Source organism: Passer domesticus, chromosome 20, assembly GCF_036417665.1.
Source record: "Passer domesticus isolate bPasDom1 chromosome 20, bPasDom1.hap1, whole genome shotgun sequence".
Classification (NCBI taxonomy): domain Eukaryota; kingdom Metazoa; phylum Chordata; class Aves; order Passeriformes; family Passeridae; genus Passer; species Passer domesticus.
This window is the reverse complement of record NC_087493.1, coordinates 8,584,131-8,610,022: the sequence shown is the minus strand read 5'-3', so window position 1 is coordinate 8,610,022 and position 25,892 is coordinate 8,584,131. Positions and strand designations below refer to the sequence as shown.

Sequence of the window (25,892 nt, the reverse complement as noted above, 5' to 3'; positions counted from 1 at the left end):
CTGGTGTCCCCTGATGTCATGAGTAACGCAGCAGAGCTCTGCTGGTGCAACCTTGAAATCCTTGATGACAGTCTGTAACAGAGAAGAGTGGAGCTGAGACAAGGACTGAACACATGCCTGAGGGCTTTTCATAGAACTCTTGCTTTGGATTTCAGAGTAACTTGTAATAAAAGGATATTCTGTGGGCTCCTGAGCAACCATGAGGTGGATTTGTCATGAAACCGGTTTCACTTAGCAACAGAAGACTGGGGTTCAGCTGTGGTGACTGAGCTATGTTCATGTTAATTTTGTTGAGCTGATTGATTTCCTTGGGGGAAGAAAGAACAATTTGTATTGTAGACAAAACACCTCTGGAGAGACCTCCAGCTTTTGAGCCTGCTGCCCTAAAAAAGTGTTAAAAGGTGTAGTGTGGCTCTTGCAGCACAAAACACATCCCAGCCTGCTCAGCTGACCTAAATAACCTGCTGCAGGGCAAGGTGCTCCATGCATGCACACCCTGAAAGACTGTGGCTTGTTTGTTCATGCCTGTACTCTCTGAGGAGCCCCTGGTGCTGGGTGTTGGGGGAGCTGAGGGAACCCCACTAGAGGGCACCCCCATTCCACAGAGGACCTGTCCCTTGCTGGCCCTGAGAGGCTGCTGGTCCTGTCAAAGATCAGGATCTCCTGCCAGACCAGCATTCCTGCTCCTTGTGGAGAAGAGTTCTCCCCACCTCCGTGGCAGAGCTTTGTGGTTTCTGTATGTAGGGTGCAGGTGTTGCTCTAGGTGGTTCTCCAGCTGTGGAATGTGTTTCTCAAATCCTTCCTGCTCTGCACTGAAGTGCCTGGGGAGGAAAAGGGACTGACAAACCACTCTTGTCTCCACAGCCTTCGGTCGGGCAGGTGGCTCGTGTGGATGTCAGCAGCAAGGTGGAAGTGGTGTGGGCTGACAACTCCAAGACTATCATTCTGCCTCAGGTGAGGTCCTGTTCCAGCTCCCAATATCACTGTAATTGTTAGCTGACTACAAGATGTGATTTAAATCCTGTGTGTGAGGGATTCACTGGGTAAGGGACTCGTGCTCTATTGATTAGTGCAGCCCCATATGATAGGGTGACTTCCCAATTCTGTTATCACAGGAAAACCCTTTTGTCAGGTGGCAGCTAGTTGGTCATAACTGCTCTCTAATCTAGTGATTAGGAAAGCCTGGACAGGTTCTTTTTGCCTTCACAGGTGCCTCCAGCTCTGTCCACAGCCCTGCTCCTGGCCTCCAGCACCTGGAGCTTGGCAGACATGTTCTGTCTCTCATGTGAAATGCCACCATAGTGGGGTTTTTGCTAAAGACCCCACTATGGCCAGAACCTGGGCCAGAGCCACAAATTGTACCTTAGCTAACCTAGGGATCAGACTCAAATCTTATCCCAGGGCAGGAAGGGAAAGGGTTGAATGCAAGCTGAAAAATACAGATACAGCCACACTGCTAATCCACTGCACCCTGCTGATTTGTCTGGGGTTCTTTTAAGGCTTTTGTTGTAATGTCTTGCTACTCCCCATACAGTTTCATCCCATGTCTTCTCTCCTTGTTGCCTGGAATGAAGGCAGACAGCCTAAAGATACAAGACAACCTACATCTTTAGAGTCCATTCTGTCACTGACAGAGCAGCCACTGCCTCCACTGCAGAGATGCCTTAGCAAGTACAATGCACTTGAGCAAGATTCCTTTCTAAACCAAGCAGCTCTGCATTAATTACAGTAGAATAGTCAATGCCTGCACTGTGGCAGTGGACTGGGGCATACAAAGCAGGCTGCTGTCTCCCTTGCCCGTTGTCACATGTGCTTGGATCACAGGCACAATCAGAGGTCTGATGCGTGCTCCACAAAGGCTGTTCTCACTCTGCAGTGCTGGGGCTCTGCAGCAGCTCCTGCTGTGTCACGCCAGTCCCTTCGATTCTGCTCCTCTGCGCAATTATGGGAGTTAGGGAAATGTCAGCAGCATGAATTATCAGTTGGTAAAACCATGATTTATCAATGCCTGACCGTGTGCCCAGAGACGAGCTGTCTGGGTGCTTTTTCACAGCTCTAAAAATAAAGATGGCATAACAGGCTAATTAACTTTCCAGCTCAGATTTGGATTAGCTTTGAGGGCAGTGAGTTTTGATGGCTTTTCGTGCCTGCAGTCACTTGTGTTGAACCCAGCTAACCTCTGCTGCCTGCCTGTCTCTGGCTGGCACAGGACTGCCTCAACAGTGCTGCTTCAGTTGAAGGCTGTGACAAGATGACTGAGGGTCCATGTGCTTTAGCCTCTGGGGTTGTATCTTGCAAGGATTAAGAGGATTCTTGGGCTGTCACTCAAGTATCAAGCTTGTGGATAAAATGCTCCCATCTTGTCACTGCAAACACAGCCCTGTAAAAGTGTTCTTGCTCCCCTGGTTCTGTGTTGGTGCTTAAAGCTGGAGGAGGTCTGTAAACCTCTGCAGAGAGACCTCCTGAGACACAGCATGTGCAAAAGCAAGTTGTAGGAGGTGAGGCTGGATGGAGTAGGGATGTGTTCAGCTTCCAGTAGTGAGAGGGAAGAGAGCATTTTATGTAAGAGCTTATTCAGCAACTTGGGTGAGGCTCCATTGTCTCAGCTGAATTTTAAGCAGTAGCCACATATAACAGCTAAAGCAGCCCAGCAAGGCTCTGTTGGCAAGTATTGTGTGCCACAGGAGAGGAGAGCTGCTATGGGAATGTGTTCCTGGTTCCAGCATTGTCTCTGTGGAAGGACAGAGTGTGGAGGCAGCCAAACCAGGGCTCTGTGCCAACCAGTTACTGGTGCAGAAGCAGGACTAGAAATACCAACTCCTCACATGATACCAAATACCTTCTGAGCTCTGTGTTCTGAATCCCTGGGGCATCCAGGGAGCTGTGGGGCACCTGCCTGCTCTCCAGGGCTGGATTCCTGACATTGGAAGGACTGCAGCCCATCTAGAACTTGCCTAGTTTTACCCCCAATGCTGCAGTTGGAAAAGTGGAGGATGGGACTGTGTGGTTTCATAATCCGTGCCAGTATAGATGGAATGGGTTTAAACAGCCCAACCAATTCCAAATGGAAACTCCTTTTTCATTACTTACTCTTAAAAACAACTAAAACTGTGCTTCAGCCTAAGTCTCGTGTAACTCTGTTCTCCTTTAGCACTTGTACAATATTGAATCAGAAATTGAGGAGTCAGACTATGATTCTGTTGATGGCAGCACCAGCGGGGCATCCTCAGAGTGGGAGGATGAAAGTGACAGCTGGGAGACAGATAATGGCCTCATGGAAGATGACCACCCAAAAATTGAGGACTTTGAGCCTGAGGAACCAGCAGCAGAGGAGGTGAAAAAAGTAGAAGAACAAGTCCAGGGAGCTGTGGCTATGGCAGTTGCAGATCTTGCTACAGAAAAAGCTGGCAAGGATGGAGCCCCCAAGAGCTTCCGGGAGCTAAAGGAGGCCATCAAGATCTTGGAAAGCCTGAAAAATATGACTGTGGAGCAGCTGCTGACTGGCTCTCCCACCTCCCCAACTGTGGAACTGGAAAAACCCACTCGAGAGAAGAAGTTCTTGGACGATATTAAAAAGCTGCAGGAAAATCTAAAGAAGACCTTGGATAATGTGGCTATTGCTGAGGAGGAAAAGATGGAAGCCATGGTAGAGACGGAGAAGAAGGAAGAAAAAGCAGAGGCACAGACACCAGTGAGGTCGGAGTGGCCCAGTGAGACACCAGTGCTCTGCCAGCAGAGTGGGGGGAAGCCTGGAGTCACCTTCACCAGTGCCAAGGGAGAAGTGTTCTCTGTGCTGGAGTATGCTCCAGGTGAGTGTGGGATACTCCTTCACTGCTCTCCTGCAGTGTTTCTTTATTCAAAACCTCTGCCTCAAATCTTTTGGATTCTGTATCCTCTCTTCCTCTTAGTCCTTTCCATAGCTCATTAACTAGAGAAGAGAAATTAAGCCAACTTCTGTAGCACAGTGTGTTCTGGGACCTAAGCATGGCTTTTAGATGGCATCTCTGGGCACTCTTGCACCTTCCCAAGCCTCAGAAGTGTGCTTCCCTCTTTCCCAGGGTGGTGACTAACTTTGGAGGGCTGCAGACATCAGTTGCTTTCCATTGCAGACATTTCCTTGCAAGTTGCAGGGTTTGTTCAGGCATTTTTTTCCCAAGGCTGAATTGGTTGAAAAGCAGAGCAAAAACAGCTGCTGTTCTCATGCTGGCTGTCCTTGGAGAGTGGGTGTCCTTATTCACTGGCACCAGTGTTAGTGGCCAGAAATAAAAAAGAGCATCTGGCTGTGTGGAACATTGGTGAGAGGGAGCCCCAGGTGCTGCAGCCAGGCCAGACCTGGGTGGGAAAGGTGGCCAGGCTGTTGTGAAGCTGCAGGTGTGAGCCAGGGAGAGTGGAGCTGGGTTGTGTTTGGCAGGAAAAGGGCCATTGCTCTGTGGGATTGTCCCAGCTGTGGGAAAAGTTTCCTTGCTGGGCCACAGGGGACAGCGTTGTGTGGGACAGTGAGAACAGGAGATGCAGGTTGTGGTTGCTGTAGTGTGTGGGAAATCCTCTCTCCTGCCTCCTGGCTCAGCACCAAAGCAAGTTAACTCCTCTCTTCCACAAGATGCATATTACACATGGGTAGATTTGCCTTCAGGAGGAACCTGTGGCAGTTTCCAAAGGCAGGCTGTAATTCTGTTTGTCTTCCTTGTCCCACAGATTCCCATGCCTTCAAGAAAATGGAGTTCCAGCCCCCAGAAGCCAAGAAGTTCTTCAGCACCGTGAGGAAGGAGATGGCTCTGCTGGCCACCTCCCTGCCCGATGGCATCATGGTGAAAACCTTCGAGGATCGAATGGCAAGTGCCTGCTCTGATGCCTCTGTGCTGGTGCTGGCTCAGCATCTGCATCCCTGCCTTTGGAATTCCCTGCTTAGCCCTAATCCTTTGCATTAGAGCTGCAGGAATGTGTGCGTGGTGTGAAACAGGGCTGTAATTACCCAAAATGGCTGCTTTTGCATTCAGTGGGTCAGGGTGGCAAAAAGGGAGCTGCTGATTGCAGGGAGCCTGTTCTGGGTGCTGAGTGGGAAGACAGCCAGCAAGGAGCTGTGTCAGCAGGGAGTAAATTTGGGATTTTTAGCCCTGTTCCAGTTGCAAAGGTTCACTTTGCTCTCAGGGTGCAACTTCTGGCGGGGGAAGGTGCCCTGAGATGTGCTGCTTGACCTGACATTTGAAAGGGCCAAGTCAATCACATCCTCACTGTCCCTCTGTGCAAACACAGCTCTGCCAGGGTGTTTCCCAGTGCCTGACCTCCTGCCTCTCCCCACAGGATCTCTTCTCAGCACTTATCAAAGGGCCCACACGCACCCCCTACGAAGATGGCCTCTTCCTCTTCGACATCCAGCTCCCCAACATCTACCCCGCTGTCCCGCCTCTGTTCCGCTACCTCTCCCAGTGCAGTGGGAGACTCAACCCCAACCTCTACGACAATGGCAAAGTGTGTGTCAGCCTCCTGGGGACCTGGATAGGCAAGGTAATGCTGTCCTCCACCTGGCCCTGGGGAGCAGGGCTTGTGCTGGGCTGCTTTTGGAACGTGTCACTGCCTACCGGACCTGGGTGACTTCTGTCTTGGGTGGTGCTTGAGCTGGGGTGGCCTGGGCTTTGGGCACTGCTTTAGGTGTCTGGAGCAGATAACTGGTGTAGTTTGGCTTTTTCTGGGTCTGTATTTGGCTCAGTGAGCAGTCTGTGGTCAGTCCAGCCATAGCAGAGATGCCAACACCAGCACGGGGTGTGCCTATGGGTTAAGGCTCTGCCTTCCACACTGTGGACAAAAATCATGTAACGTGGTACAAAGTCCAGCTGGAGACTTGGAATAAGCAGAGCCAGGGAAATAGGCTTTGAGCAGGACAGGGCAGCTGGGAAGGGCTTGGAACTGATGGCTGGTGTGTAAGGTTACACAGTTCCAGACAGAGCTGGCCTGAGGGGGTGTGGTGCTGGTGAAAAAATAACGGAGAGATGTGTTGTTGAGATGGGACACCAGCACATCACGTGCTCGTGGAGTCAGTTCCTTGTTCCTGCCCTGAGCCACAGGATGTCAGCAACAGGAATGCAGAGCAACTGGGGCCTCACTTCATCTGACAACACTCACAGAGCAAACTGGTGGTGCTTCAGCCCTTTAACATATTTGTGTTTGCATTTCAGGGGACAGAAAGGTGGACCAGTAAATCCAGTCTCCTTCAAGTACTCATCTCCATCCAAGGTAAATGTTCCTGCCAAGCCTGTGGGGCAGGAAAAGGCAGAGGGAGGAAGGGATGTTGGTTTATGGGGGGCTCACAATTGGGATCTGCCACCCCAGCTGGGTTAGTGCTGCCTTTTGGTCTCACCTTGCTGGACAAAGCAGTGTCCTTATCTCTGTGCTTGAGCAGTGGAAACAGGTGCCAGCTTTTCTCCTGCCCAGAGTTCTGGCTGCATCCCAGAGCTCTGACACAATGCTTTCCCTTCTTCTCACTGCAGCAGCCAAGCAGAGTTGTCTGCTTGCTACTCTGAGCTGACAGAGGTGAGCCACCGTGTCCTCAGCCTGTTACCAAAGTTAGTTGAAGTTGCTAAACAGGGCCACGTTTGCTGGACTCTTTTTTTTTTTTTTTTTTGTCCCCACTGAGTCACCCGCCCCTCCTACTTGGGACATGTTTTGCACATGATGCTGGTGTTTATGCTCCTACCAAAGCAGAGAATAATCAGGGGTGTGCCTAGACGAGCCCCAGGGCTTCCTGCCATGGGGCTTTGCTCTGCCCTATCCAGTTTGGGAGCAGACAGAGTAAATCACATAACTTCCTTATGGATGGCTTTCTGTGCAGGGAGCTCAGGCATGTGATGAGAAACCTTTGACACAGAGCAAGGGTTCCTGCTGACTGGAGGCAGCTCCTTCTCCTCTGAACTCCCACAGTCCACCTGTATCCTCCTGTGGGGGAAGGACATCACAATAAAAGCCTTTTCTCGTTTCCAAAGCCAAGGATCCAAATTTAGAAAATGAAATACTAAATGTTTTAGTGGAGCAACTTGGTGTTAAGGGAAAATTTCCTCTCCTGCTGCCTGGGTTTTGAGAGACACATGATCTCCCCAGCTCTAATGCAACTTGTGGCAGGCTGCCAGCAGCCTGGCAGTGCTGGGGATATTGCTACATACCTGTAATTTCATTAGACCAGAAGTAAGCAGGAGAAATATTGGTAAAGGTGACTTGTCACAATCTTCTGTGTCTCAGAACTGTAATGTCTGGTGGGACTCTGCTGGACACAGCAGAACCTGGCCAGCTCAAAGCCTGTTGCTGCAGTCTGGCTTTTGTTCTGGTTAAGAGGAGGAAGAAAATAAAAGCTTTTGTTGTGTTAGTGGGGGTTTCTGCAGGAGGGAAGTGAAAGGAGCTGTGAAACCTCTCCCTTCCTGCCCTTTTGATCTCCTCTGCTGTTGTGTGCCCTCTGCATTGTGCTGGCAGAGGGCTGTCCTTGCCAGCCAAGGAACGTGGACGCCACTCCCTGCAGAGTCTGAGCTCCCACCACGTCACACTATGCTCCCCTTGCAACACCAGACCTTTGCACCCTGCAGCTTCTGGGGGTTCAGCCTGCCCTGTGCTTGACCCTTGATCTTGTCCCCCTTGGCAGGGCATGGCGATTCCCGGTGTCCCTGCCTTAACCCCTCGGTGTCCGCTTCTCCCGGCAGGTCTCATCCTGGTGAACGAGCCCTACTACAACGAGGCAGGCTTCGACAGCGACCGGGGGCTGCAGGAGGGCTACGAGAACAGCCGCTGCTACAACGAGATGACGCTGATCCGCGTGGTGCAGTCCATGATGCAGCTGCTGCGCCGGCCCGTCGAGGTCTTCGAGCACGAGATCCGGGAGCATTTCCGCTGCCACGGCTGGCGCCTGGTGTCCCGCATCGAGTCCTGGCTGGAGACCAACGAGCTGGTGGAGCGCAGCCACGAACAGGCCAACGGGGCTGATGCTGCCTCCCTGCCGTGCGCCGGCAGCAGCCTGGCCGAGAGCCCCGGGGACGCGGAGGGCAGCGCGGAGCAGGGCGCGGCCGCCGAGCTCTCCGACTCCAAGGAGGAGCTGGACGAGGCGGAGTTCCCCACCAGCGGCGACCTCCAACAGTACTCAGACTCGGAGAGCACAGGCCAAGCCAGGGGGGAGCTGGCCAGAGACCGAACGGACGAGGGGAAGGCTGCCCAGGACTCTGCCTCGCAGCCCAGCGTGAAACCAAAGAAAAGGAGAAAGAGCTACAGGAGTTTCCTGCCGGAGAAGAGCGGTTACCCTGATATTGGGTTTCCCCTCTTCCCTTTGTCCAAGGGGTTCATTAAAAGCATCCGCGGTGTCTTGCAGCAGTACCGGGCTGCCTTAGCAGGGGCCAACATCCCAGAGTGGACAGAGGACAAATAAACCATCAGGTTAGGGACAGGCAGGTGCAGGGGAGAAGGGAAAGCAGCAGAAAGTAAATTGGCTAATGCTGTTATCAATCAACTGGCTTCTCCTTCCAGCTTTTCTTCCTCAGCTTGGTTTGTTCCAAAGAAGGTGGTAGGCCTGACTGCTCCTCTGAGGAAAGGTTGTTTAAGCATGAATAACTCTTTTCCCCTCAACCCCTCTTCCTTCCCCCTGTCCCATGTACGTGCTCTTATTGCAAGTTTGACCCTGCAATGATAAGATTTGAGACCTGCACAGAAGCAGTCTTGCAGCCACGTTCCCTCTGCACTTTCATCTTGGGGCACCTTTCCACACGAGGACTCTTCCCACCCAGCGTACACCCAGCAGTTTGTTCTGGTGGGGTTCCAGCCAGGAGAAAGGATTGCTGTAGTTTCTGGTAATGAAGGGCAATGCCCTCCCAGTCTTTTCTTTTTCTCGGCGTTCCCATGGGTTCTATGAAGTCTACCCCAGCTTATCTGTACTTAGACATTGGATTGTGTTTGCATTGGAGTTGTCTACACCATACAGAGTTGCTCTAGTCTTAGTTGTTCACCCATAGCTACAAGGTTCTTCCAGTCGGGGTTGGTAGGCAGGGCCAGAGCTCTGCCCTGGCACTTGTGCTGCCCTGGGAGTGCTGCAGACTTTCCATGCAGTTCTGCAGCTTCCAGGTCAGTCTCCTGGAGGCAAGTCTAGCCATCCCCACTTCTTTTTCTCCAGAGTGAGGCAAACTTCCCTTTCCCCACCATGCATGCCTGTCTTCTAGAAGTACATGGGATTCAGGGATCTGTCCCTATTATTGCTTAGGTATCTCTCTTTTGTTCCCAGCCATCCCGGCTGTCACACAGCACTGCACCCACCCTGGATCCCAGCCCCACCCGGGCAGGCAGCAGCCAGCGATCCTGGGGCCTCTTGTAGATCTGGATGAGCCTGGTGTGGCTGCTGCTCCCTCATCCAGCTGCACACGGGGTTCAGGAGCCGTGGGAGTCAGGGTCACCCCAGGGAGGCCGTGTCATGGCCAGGCCCTGTTGTGGCAGCAGCAGTTGGTGCTGGTTCTGTGCTGTTACAGCAGCTGCTTTGGGCTGTTATCAGCTCCTTGCCTTGCCAGCTGTTTCCCATGGTGGCCTGGTTGTGGCCAGCAGCACTGTGGGCACAGCACTTCCCATCCCTAACCCCAGCCATGGTGCTGCTGGATGCTCTGGAAAGGAGAACCCTGGTGAGGGCAGCCTGTGTCTCACAGCCTGAGCTGTGACCATGAGCACTCTGAGGCAGTGACTTGCCAGAGTCCCCTGCTCAAGTCCCTTCCTGAGGCCTCTGGTCCAGTCTGCACACACCTTCACTTGGAGCTGGGGGGTCACTCCAGCCCTGCTGCCTTTGCCAGTGCTCAGGCATTGGAGAGGCACCCTTGGGTGCCTCCCTGTCTCCCAGTGTCAGGGAGAGCCCTTCCAGCTGCACAGCAGGGCAGTGGTGCCAGGCTGCCAGGGAGGAGTCGGGCTGAGCAGATGGCTCTGCCAGAGGTAAGGATGGAGACAAAGCTCTCCTTTGCTTTTGCTCTTGCTCAGTGTGGCTGCAGTTACAAACTGATAATAGCAGGAGAATCCAAACACGTTGGTGCAGTGCTTTTTGCTCCCAGAACCACCAAGGGCTGCACCCAACAGTCCAAATCCACCCTCCTCTCCTGCCCTCCCAGCTCCCTGTGCTTTCCTGCTGCCCCCATGATGCTCCTGAGCCAGGGGCTGGCTGCACAAAGCCCTTCTCGTGTCCCCAACCACCACTGGGATTTTGGAAGACACGTCCTTCTCCTGGTGCTCCAGAGGCTGCAGGGCTTGGCTGTGATGAAGACCTGGGCTGCAGCGCTCTCCAGACCCTGCTCCAGGAGCCCTCCCTGGCAGGAGGGACGTCGGGCAGGTGCTGATTTGGGGTGCAGAGAGGTGCTGGGGGCCGTGGGGGGGGCAGGGCAGGCTGGAGCTGTAACCACGGCCACGTTTGGCAGTGAATGGATCCCTTTGAGCAGAGCAGAGTGTCTCGGAGGGCTGGGGGCAAGAGGTGAGGCCCCTGCTCCAGGAAGAGCAGGCAGAGGCTGATGCCAGGCACAGCCATGATCCACACACTGACACCCTCTGTCCCCAGAGCCAGGCTGTGGCTGCCCCATGACCCACAGGAGCAGGGATGGAGGGAGGGAGAAACCCACAGGGGATGGAGGAGCTGTTGAGTTCCCCTTTTCCCCCTCCTTTACTCCGCAGCTTTCATCTCACAGGGCAGGCACCACGTCCTCCCCTTTGCCCAAAAAGTCTCTGATCCTACACGAGAGCTTTTGCACAGGCTGGGCTCCCTCTGAGGAGGTGGATGTTGGCCTTTGGAAGGGGACACTGCTCCCCCTGGCACTGCTCTCTGCAGCTGTCCCAAACCCGAGCGTGCACAGAGGTTTACAAATTTTCTAAAGCTTTTGATAATGTGAAGCTCCTGGGTGATGAGGTTGGTGGTGAGCACACTGCAGCTATGTAATTTTTTTGTGTATGTATGTAATATTTAAGGGTAACAAAATTTAAAAGGCTAAAACCTTAAAAAAAAAATTAAAAACACACAAAAAAAGCCAAAGCATGATGCATATTGTTAGCCTTAAAACTGGCTACACGACTGTGTGATGTACAAATGAGAGCAGCCTGTAACTGTTTTAAGTGCTGGGGAGGGGGAAGAAGCATTACAAAATCAGTTTGTAGCCTTGATTCTGTACAGTATTTAATGAATAAAAACAAACCTGACTATTGAGGCCATGCTTAGAGGTGTGTCGTTCACGTGCAGATGTGGATGCTTGGTTGCTTATGATATATGTATAAAGTGCTGTGTGACCATTAAAACTTTTTTTACCTGCAGATTTTTTTTGTTTGGCTAACCAAGGTGTAATAAAGGAGGGAAGATGACTTGCCATTAAATTTTGCCTCTGTGAGTAGATCTGTGAGTTGTCTCTTTCTTTCCCCCACCACCCCCTGCCACTCTTCTGGCACTTGCCCCTGTCCAACACATCCCTGTGCCAGCCTCGGGGCTGGACAAGGTCCCACTGGCTGGATCCAGGCAGGTCTGGCAGGGACGGGCTGCTTCTGTGGCTCTCCATAAACTGTTCCCCAAAATGCTGATGTGCAGACTGGGATTTTTTTGTTTTCTGTGCTCCTCGCTGTGCCTGCTGCTTGCGGGTGGCTCAGTGCATGCCCCAGCACAGCTTCTTGTGGTCCCACTGCTCATAGCCAGGCTCAGGCAAAAAAAAAAAAAAAGCTTTTTGCAGCCCCCAGCTTGACCCCGGGAGCTCTGCCCTGCCCCTCACCTCAGCACGCAGGTAAGTGTGTGATGGATGGGGCTGGACGCGGCCGGGCGCGGTACCTGCCGCAATCTGGAGCGGTGCTGTGCACTCGGGAGTCCCGACTTACATTTTGTCCTCGCTGCAGGACGCTCGCGGTGCCAGTGCGCGGCACGGGCAGTTCTCGGTGTGCTGGCCTTGCTCGCAGCACCCTCGCTCCCGGGGCCTCCCCGCCACGAGCCCCTCGCTGGTTTTGGAAGCAGATGGGTGATGGCAGAGCGAAACCCGGGCAGGGGAGGGCAAGGGCAACGCCGGCCAACCTGCTGCTGAGAGCCACGCAGGATGCCGGGAGGAGCCCGCGGGGAGCCTTTCGGGGCTGTGAGCCGGAACGGCTCCGCTCCTGTGCGGGGACAGAGACAGCGAGAGCTCGGAGCGCTCCCCTGCCTTGGGCTCTGCCTCCGGCAGCTCAGCAGGGTTAGAGAGTTATTGCTCAGCCTGTTTCTACACCTGGCCCGATGCCACGGGGGAAATAACTTTATTTTGGGAGGTGGTTCCCAGCTGCTGCCTGCCCTGCTGGCTCAGGAACAGGGCTCCTCTCCATGAGCAAGTGAGGCCATGGGGGGAGGACAATCGTGCTCTTCTTTCCCGGATCTGCCATCCTAATTGCATAGTTTGCAGTTGAATAAATGCAAACAGCTACCCTGTTTACTCTTCTGCTTTGTACTTGAGCGCTGAAAATGAGGTTTAATTACTGCAATTTTATATCAAAGAGGCTGAGTAATCCCCCCAGGCAAGCCTCAGGGCAGGGACCTGTAGCAGGGCTCCAGCTGGCCCTGGGCAGCCGGAGGAAAGGGATGCAAGGGTCCCCCAAAAGGGCCCTGCTGCAGGCGGAAAGCCAAACGACCCCTCCTTGAACCTCTTCCATGAGTCCTTCCCTGCTGTCGCTCGGAGGCACCTAACTTTTCCCAAGTGTCACTGCAGGGCTGAGCTCCCTGGACACGATCAGCCCCAGCATGAAGCTGAGCAGGGAGGCATCGCTGCACCCCAAAAATGGGGGTGGCTGGAGGCAGCAATGCCCGTGTCCTGCATCCCCAGCACCTCCCCGGGCCCCTCGCTCCGTGCTGCTCCTGTCAGGATGTCAGGGAGCAAAGGGCTGCGGGGCTGAGCTAAACCTGTCCTGCCCAGCCCCCGAGAGCAGCCCTGAGCTCGGATTCAAAACCCAGGAAGGATTTTTTTTTTTTTTTTTTTTTTTTTTTTTTTTTGCAAACGCTAGATATTTTATTTTGCAGTTCTCACAAGAATAAACTCCGCTTCTACAGGAAGCTTTGGGTAGAAACATTCTTTAAAAAGTCGGTTTATTGTATTAGATCTATTGGTCCTGACCCTCCCTGGGGGGGTGGCACTGGCTCCGGGGCGGGGACACAGCAATGCCACCGTGTGCGTCCGAGCCGGGGAGGGGACGGGGCTGTGCCGGCGCAGCCGCCTGCGGGCCGGGACCTCGTACCAGGATAAAACACGCTGGCATCTCGCCGGCACCGAGTACCTGATGGGGCTTGTGGCTCATTTTTGGAACAGCTCCGGTGGCTGTCCCAAGGGGGTAAAGCTAAGCGTGGGGGCAAGCGAGGGGATGAGCCCCACGCCCCCCAAGACCTATTGCTATGGAAGGAGGGGGTTCCTGAGTGGGAGGAAGGCTCTGCCACCCCCGCGCCGGGCCGTGCCGGCAGCTCAGCGCCGCAGGGAGGGCGAACGGGGAGCTCAGGAGCCGCTGAGGACGCGGCAGAGGCGGGCGTGGACCTGGCCCTGCACGGGCTCGCAGGCCAGCGCCTCCCCGTCCACTGTCATGATGCCCGCGGCCACCCGCGGCTCCAGGCGGAACGCCCGGACGGGGACGTAGGACAGGTGGGGACAGTTCAAGTCCAGGTGCGTCCCCCTGGACATGGCCAGGAAGAGCTTCAGCAGCGTCACGCGGCTGATGCCGGCCTTCATGTAGAAGAGGTGGATGCAGCCGTCGTGCAGCCGGGCCGCCGGCGCCATCAGCAGGTTGGTGCCCAGGTGGGACTGGTAGATGGCGTAGACCAGGACAAACTCCTCCTCGGGGACCACGGTCCAGTGCGCCGGCACGGGCTGGCCCAGCGGCGCCAGCAGCGAGTCGTGGGGCGGGGAGCCGGGCGCCTCCGTCCCCGCCGGCTGCGGGATGTGGCCGTTGGTGACGGGCGCGGGGCCGTCCCGGGGTGCCGCGGAGCTGCCCTGCTCCGCGGTGATGGGCAGGTAGGACAGGCGGCCCTGGTACACCCGCAGCTTGGCCAGGCACTGCAGGGTGCCCAGGGTGAAGCGGGCGCTGCCCAGCCAGCGGTACTTCTCGCTGTCGATGTCCACGTCCGAGATGAAGCCCCAGCCGAAGCCCAGGAAGGAGAAGAAGCGCTTGCCCGAGGCCGTGCTCAGCGACACCAGGTCCATCTGCGTGTACAGCCCCTTGCACAGGATGAAGGTGCAGTTCGTCAGCAGCTTTTTCTTGGCAACGTGGTCGTAGCTGTGAGGAATGTGAGGAATGTGAGGAATGAGTGAGTTTGGAGCTCAGGACCTCTCCTGCTGCCCCAGCATCCACCTGCAGATGTGTCATAGCTCATCCTTGTGTCACAGCTGGGACAAGTCCCTGCTGGGTGACAGTGTCCCTCAGAAACAGCTGCTGGGAGTAGTTTTGCTGGGGATGGGAGGGATAAACCAGCTCCTGAAAGAGGCAACCGAGCCAGGGCAATCCTGGTCCCCCACACCTTGGGACTGGCTGTGCCTGGGGTGGGTCCTTTGGGTTACAGCTTTACCAGTCTCTGAGCCCAAAGGGAGTGGGGGGAGCAGGATACACAGGGACTGATCCCTTGCTCACAGCTGGGGCTGTGCTGCAGCAGCCTGTGGGAGGTGAGGACCTTGCCAGGCACTCCTGGGCATCCCAGCACCCTTCCCTGGGCTGCAGCCCCACACAGCCTTTCTCTTCCCTCATCCCTGCCTGGTTCCAGTGCAGCCCCGCAGGGGGCAGTGGGTGCTGCTGGGGCTGGGACTCACCCTGCATAGTAGTTGATAGAGGCAGCCAGGGCGTTCCCAGAGCCTCCTGGCAGGATGCACAGCGGCTTCTTCATGGCCTCCTTCCAGTCTGGACGCTCCATCAGCCCGTTCACCACCTGTGGGGATGCAGGAGCCTGTGGTACCCAAGGAACCCAGCAGCCCCTGCCCAGCCCGGGGGCAGCAGAGCCCACGGTGCCCTGGCCAGGGCAGGACAGAGGTGATGGCTGCTTTGCTCCAAGCTTGGTGCCATCTCTCCTTTGCCATTCCCTGCCTTTGTGACTCAGAGCTTGGCTCCTGCCCCAGGCACCGTCTGCCCAGCCCCGAGGTGGCCCTCACCTCGAAGAGCAGCCCGTCCCCAGACATGACCACCAGCGTGTCCCACTGCGACAGGTCCTCATCTCGCACCTTCTCGTGTGCATGGTGGGGTCTTTCTGTTGGGGAGAGCGGAGAGATTTGGAGCATCACCCTCCATCCCTCTGCCCTTCCTGCTGCCACCCCCCAGACAGCGACCCCAGCCCCAGATGTGACCCCAGCCAGGGATGCAGGAGGCATGGCAGTCACTCTGTAGGATCCAGAGCAGTGCTGATGCAGAGTCAGGGGCCCTTGGAGGAGCCTGTCCCCATGTGGCAGGGGACAGGGAAGGGATCCCAGGGAAGGGAGAAGGAGGAGGAGGAGGAGAAGCTGCTCATGGACTCACCGGTGACGAAGACAGTGGTGGCAATGTCAGCCTCAGCCAGCATGGGCTGCACCACTGCCTGGAAGTCATCAAGGGCACGGCCAGAGCCGCTCTGTGGGTTCAGCAGCACCAGCGCGTGGCAGGGCCGGGGCAGCACCCCATAGCTGTCACCTGGGGGGGACAGGGGGCTCAGGGTGCTGGGTCATGGCCCTGCCCTGGGAGGGCTTTGCCAGCCAGGGCAGCATTTGCCAAAACCAAAAGGGGAAGGGGAACCGGCCCTCCCCATCCTCAGAAGCTCCCTGGGCTGCATCCCTACCCAGAGGACACGGGGGTGAGCAGGGATGGAGGCCCCTGCTGGGAACACTGGGGAGGTGGCAGGACAGGACACAGGGGCCTGCAGGGACTCATTTGAGCTCCCCTGCAATCCGCAGAGATGTTCACACCCAGGATGGAGCCCTGCAGCACTCCAGCCATACCAGAGCAGGGAGATGAGAACTCCAGGTCCCAGTTCCCTGCATCCACCCAGATGGAGCGGGGCCAGGACAGACAGCTGTGCTGCCAGACGGACGCTCTGCTTCCCCTGCTCCCCACGGGGCTCAGGTTTCGCCTGCGAGGGCCGGGCTGTAATTACAAGCCTGGCAGGGGTCCCACCCCTCTGCCTCCCCAGTTGCTTCCAGTCTCTCCTTCCCCAAGCCCAGTGGTCCCCGTGCAGGGGGACAGGGGGAGGCCACTGAGGTGCCCCGTGAGGAAGGCAGGGGGAGGAGGAGGAGGGCAGGAACCCCGGGTGCTGCTGGGCACCCTGAAGTGAGGAAGGGCAGCAGCCTCAGGCTCCCCCAGCGCCTCTGGAGATCCCTGGCTCTGCAGTGAGGAGCCACTTTTGGGATTGTTGGGGATGTCCCCACCAGCTCTGTGCCCCCTGAGCTGTGCCCTGGGCCCGGGGGGTGTGGGTGCCCACCCCAGCCCATGGGCCCAGCTGCAGGCTGCACCTGCTGAGTCAGCAGGAAGAGCTGCTGAGTCAGCACAGCAGAGGCCTTTCCCAGCATTGTCCTGGAGAGGGAATCCCCTCTCAGCCCCTGTGGCACTGGGGGTGCCCCCACCTCACATGTGCAGTGATTTGAGCTGTTTGAACACACGAGCTGGGGCTCTACAGCTAAACCCCCCCAGCACCCACAGTGGGACAGTGGTGGGGAGAGCATGGGGCCACGGAGGACACCACGTGTGTCACCTCCCCTGGTGACATCCAGCATCACACCAGTCACGGCCATGAGCTCCACAAGCTGCCTGGAGGGAGCTGGGACTGGAGCATCCCATCTCCATGCCTGTCCCAGCCCTGGGAGCACACAGAGCTCTGCTGACTTCATCACCACCAGGATTATTTCCAGGCCCCACGGATCACCCAGCACTGCTATCACCCTCCCAGGACACCTCCTGGGACCTGCCACCATGTCCACAACAAAGATCTGCCTGTGAGAGTCCCAGGGCTGAGCCTGGCTCTGGGTGCTGGCTCCAGGCTGGCCCTGGGTGCCAGCTCTGGGTGCTGGCTCCAGGCTGGCCCTGGTGCTGGCTCCAGGCACTGGCTCCAAGCTGGTTGTCCCCACTGCTGCCCAGGGCCAGTGGCTCCCCCCTCACCTCCCCAGCCCCTTATCAGTGGGTTCCAGACACAAAGGGACCAGCTGCCCTCGGGGAAAGCAGTGAAGGGCCCAGAGCAGAGGCCACTCCAGTTTGGGTCAGGGACAACAAAAAGCAGCCCAGAGCCCTGCTCTGAGCCCTTTGGAGCTCCCCTGGTCCCCACAGACAATAAATCCCCTGCAAGCAAATACAGACAAGCGCCCACACAGGGTTTGAACACAAGCCCAGCTGCTTTTTCTCTGGGGGGGGTTTCTGTCTCTTTCCTCCCCAAAGTCCTGGATATTGAAAAGCAAAAGCCAAAGGCACTTCAAAAGCCTAAATGCAGTTTTTAACCCTGCAGTGTTAACCAGGCACACCGATTCTCACACAAACATGGAGCTGCAGCTCAGTCTTGCCTAAAAATCCTGCCCAGACCTGTGGGTGCTGCCCTGTGGCCTGCTCTGGGCAGCAGGGAGAGGCTGGGACCCCGAGGATCAGCCCCTTGGCTGGAGGGGGAAAACAAACCCTGCTCGGGGCACAGAGGGATGCCACAACTCCCTCCCAAGGGACACATTGTTGGTACCAGGCTGTGAGTAGTGACAGGAGTGATCCCAGCATGGGACTGGTGACACCAGCAGCACCAGGCTCAGGCCTGTGGTGGAACTGGAGCCCAACAATGGTGATGCACAGGGAGACAGATTTCAGCAGCATCCTGACCCATCCAACCCTTCCTGTTGCACAACACCGGCCAGTCCCTGGCATCCCAGCAAGATTCCACTTCCCAGCACAGTGTGGTCGCTTTCAGCCTCAAATGCTGAGTAGAGCAGAATCTGAGTCAGCAGGAGGAAGGGGCTCCAGCTGCTGCCACAAACTCTGCTCCACTCCCTCTGCCCACATCCTCCCGTGTGATGTGCCCTGGCTGGGACCACACTGCCACAGCTCTGCTGTCTGCAGCCCAAGCCACCCCACTGCATCCCTGCATCCTTCTAGAAACTCTCTGGGCACAAGGAGCAAGCATGCCAGGTGGCGTAAGGCTGGGGCTGATCTTCCCGGGGCTGGATTTCCCTGTTGGGACACATCCTGGGGGCAGTTTGTTCCCTCCTGGATAGCTGCAGTTTGGGGCACGCTGCAGGCAGCCCCAGCTTTGGGGTTATCAGCTGCTGAGGAACTTTCTGTTTCTCCCTTGGGGTGAAACGAGGAGGGGGAATCATCCCTCCACCCCTGCTGCAGCATTCCGCAGGACCTGTATCCCAGAGGATGCCGCAGCTGAGACAGCACCAGGGTGGGATGGCTGGTGGCTGCCCAGGTCCCCTCCCCATGGGGACAGGGTGACAGGACTCTCTGCACGGACTCACCCTCAGCTTCCCAGCACGGCCTTATCAGCCCCGCACAGGCCTCCCTGCCGGCACGTGCAAGCCCTGGGTGTGGACGAGGGGCATTTTTAGCTCTGTCCCAAACTGAGGGAGGAGGATTGCAAATCCTGATGGCCCTCAGCGAGGAAAGTGACTGCAAAATTCTGCACTGCCTTCTGCCAGCCTCCTTCCCCCCGCTGCCCCTGCGTGCCTTGAGCTGCTCCTGCCCCACAGCCTCACACCGCCTGCTCGAGGGTTGGAAAGCGCTCGGAGACTTCCAGCTGCAGAGTTCAGGCTGAAGGCAGAGCTGGGGAACTGGTTCTGCCCTCACCCCATTCCACTGGATTTTTTTGTAATTCTTTAGGAAGAGAGACAGAAAGTTGTTTTGTAGCTGCAGGTCATGTAAAAAAAAAGGGCTGCATTTTAAAATCCAAGCAAGGAAGAGCTGGGCTAAATGTGATTTGACAGGATCCCTCTAACCGCATGCCTCTTAATTTCCAAGTCTGATCAGAGCGACTGGACAGCAAATAAATGAAGTAGTGCATATAATTGAATCTCTGCTCAGATGTTCAACTATCTGCCAGCACGCCCTGCCCTGCCTGCGGGAGCTGGGGGATGCGGCCCCCGAGCAGGACCCTCCCCTCCCAGACACTGAGAGCTCCCGAGGGCAGCAGGATCAGAAACACAGACCCCGCCAGGCTGCCCTGAGATCCCGCCGGGCCGCGGGGGTCCTGGGGGGGATCTGCCTGTCCCCAAACGCCAAGTGATGGATGGGACCTGCTGGGGACAGTGCCTGGCTCCCGTCCTGCCTGCGTCAGCAATGATTACTTTTTTTCCTTGGATCATGCTGCCCTTTGGAGCTTTGGAGTTATCGAACGGGAGCAATGGGGATGCGGGGTGCAAAGGGCCCCCACGGTGTTGCCACGTCCCTGCTGCCCCTTCAAATTAAAGGTGAAAGGGGAGAGAAACAACAAACCCCTTCAGGGGCTGTCCCTGTCCCCCCAGCCTCGGCGAAAGCGAGGGGTGTCCGAGTGACCCCACGGTGGCGCGGGTCACCCCCGCTCTGCGTCCCCCCCGTGTCCCCGGAACGCCACACCGCGCAGCGCCCGCGGCTCGGGCACAGCCTGGGGCCCGGCGGCGGAGCGACCCCGACCCGGACCCCCGCACGGCCCCGGCGCAGCCAGCCCCGCGGGGAGCGGAGCCGGGCGGGCGCGGCGCGGCGCGGCACTCACCGTCCTGCGCGGGCACGGCGGGCACGGCGAGCTCGCGGATGCGGCGGCTCCAGGCCTGGGCGATGCGCAGGTTGCCCTCGGCGTCGGGACCCCGGCAGACGCGGAAGGTCCGCTCCAGGCGCTGGCGGGAGGGCGGCCCCCAGCGCGGCCCCCGCAGCGGGTAGCACACCAGCGAGAAGCAGGCGGCGGCCGCGGCCGCGGGGAAGGCGGCCGAGCCCACGCAGTCGGCCAGGCGGAGCGCGGCGTCGGGACCGGCCGAGCCGCCCGGGCAGCCGCCGGCGCGCCGCACCTGCAGCTCCCGGGCCGTCAGCGACAGCGAGCAGGCCGCGGCACCGGGGGCCGGCCCCGCGCCGAAGATGCCTTGCAGCAGCACCGGGCCCCCGCCGGGCTCCGGGGGAGCGCGGCGGCCGGCGGCCATCGGCGGAGCGGGCGCGGAGCGGAGCGGGAGGCACCGGGGAGCGCCGCCCGCCGCCGCTCGCTGCTGACGCCCGGCGATGGCAGGCGGGGCGGCCCCATTCATAAAAATTTAACCCACCCACCCCCCTAGCCACCTCTTCCCCCGCCGAGGGGGGCCCGTCCCGGGGCCGGGCCGGTACCCCCCACACCCCCCGGCAGATGCCTCAGTTTCCCCAAGCGCCGCCCCGCGCTCCGGGCAGCGCTCCGCGGGGGAACCGGCTCTGCAGACGGGCGGGGGCAAAGGGACGCCGTGGGTTTGCCGCGGGTGGTTCTGCGCTGCCGGGGTGGGTGTCTGGCGTGGGTGCTGGGGATGCAAAGAACAGACCCACGGTCACGCCGGGAGAGGGGAGGCAGAGCGCCTGGCAGCCACCCCCGCCCCAGTTCCTGCACATCATTCCCAGCAAGGCACGCACGGGCGCTGGCAGGTGTCCCCGGAGCCCCCACGCTGGCCTGAACAGAATTTTGATACCATTTCTGCATCTCTCCAAGCACAAAAGGAGTGAGGCGGGGGCCTGGCGAAACCGAGGCACGGTGAGGGGTGAGGACAGGGGCAGACGGGCAGGAGGAGGACGGAGAGGGATGATGTCCTACCCATGACTGGTGGCTTGCCATCAGGTATCCCTGGGGGTTCGAGGTTGCCATGGGCGTGAAGCCCTGTGGAGGGAGGTGCGCTGTGCTGTGAACCCCACCTTGGGGCACAGAGCTCTGGGGACAGAGCCCAGGGGACTTGTCTGGAGAGTGCCAGCAAGGCTGTGAGTTGCTTTGTGTTCACGGCAGCTGGCAAAAATCATTGACAGCAGTTTTTGTTGGCAACAGGACTGACCTCACCCTCCCAAGGGACTGCTGGGCTCCAAGGGGTCTGGCCCAGCCCAACAAGGATTTGTTTTTTTTTTTTTTTGGCCAACCAATTCCCCATGGATGTAACCCTGTCCTAACCTTGAGCTTGCACCTCAGGGAGGCATCACTCCTCACACTTAGGGCAGTTTAATTAGCAGGAAGCCCTCTGTCCCTGTTAAAACCTTCTGGAACCGGCCAAGAAATTGCAGGGAGGGTACAGGATGAGCAGCTGGGCAGGTAACATGGTTGAGTCTTGTTTTCCCAGAGCAGACCCATGAGGAGAGCCGAGGTGCTGTGATTTGGAGCATTGTGCTTTCCAGAAAGACTTCCCTGGGCACTGTGGGCACAAAGGGATGCTCAGAGGGGCAAAACCTGCCCCCAGCCCTGATGCTTTTGGCTTGGGAACTGCAGCACTCGCAGCTGACTGGGTGAGACTGGGGCTCAGCCGCTTCCCCGGGCGCTGCCATGACACGGTGCAGCGTTTGTAAACAGCTCGAGGTTCCTCAGCAAGGTGTCATGGGAGGAAATGGCTGGATGCCGGGGAGTGCAGCGTCCTGACCTGCCCCTCACCCTTCTCGGTGACTAACCCGCTCCCAATTTCCGCTCAGGAAGCCATGAGTCGTGTCGGGAGGATGTGAGAGCAGCTGTCCCATTGCTCCTGGCAGGTGCCATGGGACGATGAGGCTGCTTTGGGCTCTGTCCTCACCACGCTACATCCGTCCAAGGCCCTGTGCCCTGGGGCTGCAGGGATTCCCCTTCGTCCTGATTTAAATAGGAGTGGAATGCCTGTCCAGGCTCTGCTGGCCATGCTCGTGCTGTGGAGAAAGGGGCTGAGAGTGGCTTCATGGCGAGGTGTCAGGGCTGGAGGTGGGTGCAGGAAGGGCTGGGGAAGGGCTGTGCACGGTGGGAATGCCAAGGGCTGGGGGCTGCAGCCAGGTTTGTCTCAGAGGGGGAATGGGACTGACAGGCTCAGCCTCTGTGACCGCAGGGTAGACACAGGGCTTTTCCATCTCAGTTCTGATCTGTGGGGATTTCCCAGAAAACTGACCTGGTGCTGTAGCACCCTTGGATGCCCACCCCATGCCGTGACCAGCGCCGTGGCCACCACCAGCCCCAGGCAGGTCCCTTTGCTCTCCACAGCCACAGGCTGATTCAGCCTGGGCCCACACAGACACCACTTGCCTTCAGATGTGATGTCTAACGTGGAAGTGGGATCACTTCCCTCTCCGTGCTGATAACCAGTTGTTTGGGGCTCTCTTAATTAGGAGAGCCTTACCGAGGCCCCTCGACCCCAAGGGCAGCCTGGAGGGTGCTCAGCAGCTCCCAGGCTGCTGCAGGTCGGGTTTGTCCTGATCGGCTCCATTCCCGCCCGCGTGGCGCTGCTCGGGCCCTGTGTGTGGGAGGGAAGTGCCAGGATGCGACGTGGGGATGTGGCATGGAGCTGGCGTGGTGGGGGACAGCCCCTGGAGAATCCCCCCACTTCCTCACTGCATGGAGCAGAGTGTCCAGTCCAGCCATGACCACCAATCTCCCTTCAAGAGCAAACATCCCTCCAGCTCCTGTCCCAGGAGGAGCCCTGGGATATCCCAGACTCTGCAGACATCATTTGGTGGAGAAGGTTTGTACATTTGAAGCCTAGGTTCGCTGAGCAAGATGATGTGTGTCCTGAGTTTGGGGACACTGAGGCAGAAACAGCAGATAAGGTTTGAGTTGTGCAAGAAGCCAAGGGTTAAATACAGCAACAACCTCCCTCAGCTCCCTGCGGCCCCCAGACTTCTCCTGCTCCTGCCCCCAGCTGCTGGAGGAGTTGATCTGCACTGGGAGTTACCCTGAGGGAAGAAAAACACAGAGCCTGGGGGCTTCCCACGCCTTCCATAACCCTTCGTGCCCCCGGGGGCTGCAGCAGAGACCTGGGGCCCTCGGTGCCAGAGCAGGCCCGGATTTCGGGGTCCCACTGCCACATCACAGCCCCGGAGGAGGCGTGCAGAGGACGTGCCTGATGAACTGCAGCGTTTCCCTTGGAGGCACAGAGCTCCTCCACATCCCTGCCCGCTCTGCCGCGTCCGCCGGCAGCCACCCGGGGACGGGAGGAGGGGGATGCACTCCTCCCGAATCCATCTCTTTTAGCATCGTTCCCGCTGCTGAAGGTACATGTCTCAAGGTGGAGCCAGAAATAGCGCGGCTGGCGCTGCATCGGGGCTGGCAGGGCTGCAGGCTTGGCAGGGGGACAGGCACCGACTGCAGCAGTGGGAACTTTCCAGGCAGCTCCTGCGGGAGTGGCCGGTGCAGAGATGGAGCCATTTCCAAGCAGAGCCGGCCCCGGGACTGCGGATCAGCCCCGCTCAGCCGTGGGGTTGTGGGGTTGGGGCTGACATGGAGGACAAGCACAGAGCAGGAGGGGACACAGCTAACAGAGATATCTCCTGGAGGAGAGTGACTGGGACCCACATCCCAGCTGAGCTCGGACACAGCTCCGGGCTCTGCCACTGATTTCGTGCAGAACTCAGGAAAGTGGCTGCCCCTTCTACCTGCCCCCGTGACCCGGGGTGGCGGGGCAGGTTTTCCCCAAAATCCATTTTCTCTCAGCCTCCAAGGAGCTCAGTATTTTTGTGGCAGCTCCTAAATCACAGCCGGGTTCTGCAGCTCGTTGGGGGCTGCTCCCCTACTCTGACCCTCCACTGAGCTCCCCACAGCAGCCGGCACAGCCCGGAACTGCAGGGCTCGCCGGGAGGCCCTGAACAATGCCGACGAGCTGAGCTCATTCCTCCCAGCTGATAATTTGCTTAAAAATATTTCTGAGCTCAGGCCTCCTCAGGGAAAACACTCCCAAACGCCAGGCAAAAAGCTGCTGAGTCTGGAGGAACCACACACCCACCACTTGCTGGCCGAGACGTCCCCCCGATGACAAGCCCTGGCGTCAGAGGGACTGAGGCCAAAGGCTGCCGTTTGATCTCCCCCTTCGCTGGGGGAAGCCGAATTTCAAGCCGTCCAGGGGTTTTACCACTTCCCGGTAGCGGTTTCCTGCGATGATGTGAGCGCAGGAATTTTTGGGAGGTGAGTCAGAGGCTGCAATGAGAACCACCTGGCTGGGGCTAGCTGGGAGGCTCGATCCCGATCCGGGGTGATCCCTGCTGCGATGCTGGATGCGGCGGGCAGCATTCCCAGAGTGGAATTACTTACAGGGGCACAACAACCCATCACAGACCCCATTGCTGGCCTGGAAGAAGAAAGGGATTTGTTGCCTCAGTTCCCACGGCTCCTCCTTCCTTGCCGGGCTGGGATCGGTACGCTCCAGCCACCCCACCCGGGCTCCAGGGAGAAACTTGGGTAAAAATAAAGAGCAAAACCTCGTCCAGCTCTGCAGGAAGCCGCCTGGAATGGCTGTCCCGCCCCAGCCCTGTCTCGGAACCGGGTTGTTCCAAGAACAGAACTGCCCCAAAGCAGCGCTGAGGCTTGGTTTTCCCTGGGGAGCAATGCAGGAGTTGGCAGAGCTGAGGAACTGCCCTCCCTGCTCTCTGAAATTCAACATATAAAATGAGTTCCTGCTAAAGGAACCTCCCAGTTTTGTCTCCTGGGCTATTAAAGCTCCATGACCCCGTGCCCACTCTCTCCCCAGCATTACTCAAACCCCTCCACATAGAGAATAAGTGAATTGAGTCCAGAGAGTGAGACTGAGCCAGGATAAGCCTTTGGAAAGGAGCTAAACCTGCTCAAAGCCGGCACTGTTCCCTGACCCGCCCTCCTAATCCTGCCTGGCTGATAATGGAATAATAAAGGGCTGCACAGCCTCACTCTCTGCTGCTCTGTGGGGGAGGTTCCTGCTGCCTCGTACATGCCAGCAGCTGGGATATTAATTACTCCCTAAGTAAACAGAATCGCTCCTTTCTTCTCCTTTGCGTGGCTGTAAAACCGAGTGTGACCTTCAGCATGCAGAGAAATCAGAGACCCTTTCCAGGAGAAAGGCTGGCTGTGGCACTGATAACACCAGTGATAACACCGTGATCTCTGCCCGCCACCCTTGCCAGGGCTGATCCCAACCCTGCAGCTCCAACAACGATCCCAGTGGGACTTGCAGGGCCACCCCCACGAGGCTCTGGCCTCTTCCCACAGGGATGAAGCAGGTGATTCACCCAGGGGGAATCTCAGGAGCACAGAACAGGGGGGTTTGGGACACCCAGACCCTCCAAGGTGTGCACACCTCGTCAACTGTGCCAGGGGCTGCCCTGTAACAGAACGTACAAATTTGTTGGATCTCAGCCTCAGCAGGTGGGAAAAGGGCAGGGAAGTGACCAGGCTGTTGAGAGCCATTCCTTGTGTCTGGGAAGGCTCTGAGCACCTCAGGGGACAGCAGGAATGGTGACAGGAGGAGGGTGCTGGGGGACCTGGAGGGCAGAGCAGAGGCTGAGGGCACTCAAGATGCCACAGCATCATCCCTGGGCTGCTGTGCTGAGGCTGCTGAGCGAGGAGCCAGCTGGGAAGGGGATAAACAGTCCTTCCTTCTCCACATGCCTGATTCCAGAGGGATGTGGAATTAAAGAGGACGGCTGAGTGCTCTGCAGAGGGATGTGCCATGGCTCCTGCAGTGGCACGATTCCCTCCCCAGCCTTTGGGCATGCCTCCCCTGCTTGTGTGCCCCTGCAGCAAGATTTCCTGGCTCTCCTGGGAACTGCCATTTCTCTGGTGGGTGCAGAAGGGACTTTGGTAAGCAGCCAGCTTCCTGCGTCACAGAAAGTCTGTATCCCCTCAAATTTTTTGAAGGACAAAGGCAGCAGCAACCTGTGAGTAGTGACTGCCTTTGGGTGCCATGGGTGCTGTGACTGCTCCCAGCCTGGGTTGGGGTGCCCAGGAGGGGTTCTCTGGCTGGTGGATGTTGTGGATTCATCTCAGGATGATGCCAGCCTGGAGGGCTGATCAGAATCCCACACCTGGCTGTGCTGCCTCCTCAGAGTGACCCCAGGCAGCTGAT

The 25,892-nt window shown here is 57.7% G+C and overlaps 2 protein-coding genes across 4 annotated transcripts in view; one reads left to right on the top strand and one right to left on the bottom strand.

Annotated features, from left to right (window-relative positions):
* The window catches only part of UBE2O (ubiquitin conjugating enzyme E2 O), a 60,436-nt gene extending 49,070 nt beyond the window's left edge, over positions 1-11,366 (top strand). For both annotated transcript variants that reach the window (XM_064395162.1, XM_064395163.1), the window contains exons 13-18: positions 865-954; positions 3,152-3,809; positions 4,696-4,832; positions 5,302-5,505; positions 6,174-6,231; positions 7,683-11,366. In XM_064395162.1, coding sequence (XP_064251232.1) covers positions 865-954; positions 3,152-3,809; positions 4,696-4,832; positions 5,302-5,505; positions 6,174-6,231; positions 7,683-8,398 — 1,863 coding nt within the window. In that variant the 3' untranslated portion in view covers positions 8,399-11,366. The remainder of the gene's footprint in view (positions 1-864; positions 955-3,151; positions 3,810-4,695; positions 4,833-5,301; positions 5,506-6,173; positions 6,232-7,682) is intronic.
* Positions 11,367-13,046: 1,680 nt separating this feature from the next.
* Positions 13,047-25,892, bottom strand: part of SPHK1 (sphingosine kinase 1) — a 14,191-nt gene continuing 1,345 nt past the window's right edge. The window contains exons 1-5 of one of the 2 annotated variants that reach the window (XM_064395931.1): positions 19,634-20,145; positions 15,463-15,612; positions 15,102-15,196; positions 14,766-14,881; positions 13,047-14,238 (exon numbers count right to left, since the gene is read on the bottom strand). In XM_064395931.1, coding sequence (XP_064252001.1) covers positions 13,464-14,238; positions 14,766-14,881; positions 15,102-15,196; positions 15,463-15,612; positions 19,634-20,051 — 1,554 coding nt within the window. In that variant the 5' untranslated portion in view covers positions 20,052-20,145 and the 3' untranslated portion in view covers positions 13,047-13,463. Of the gene's footprint in view, positions 14,239-14,765; positions 14,882-15,101; positions 15,197-15,462; positions 15,613-19,633; positions 20,146-25,892 lie in introns of those variants that run through there. The other variant, XM_064395932.1, reaches the window with a different exon arrangement.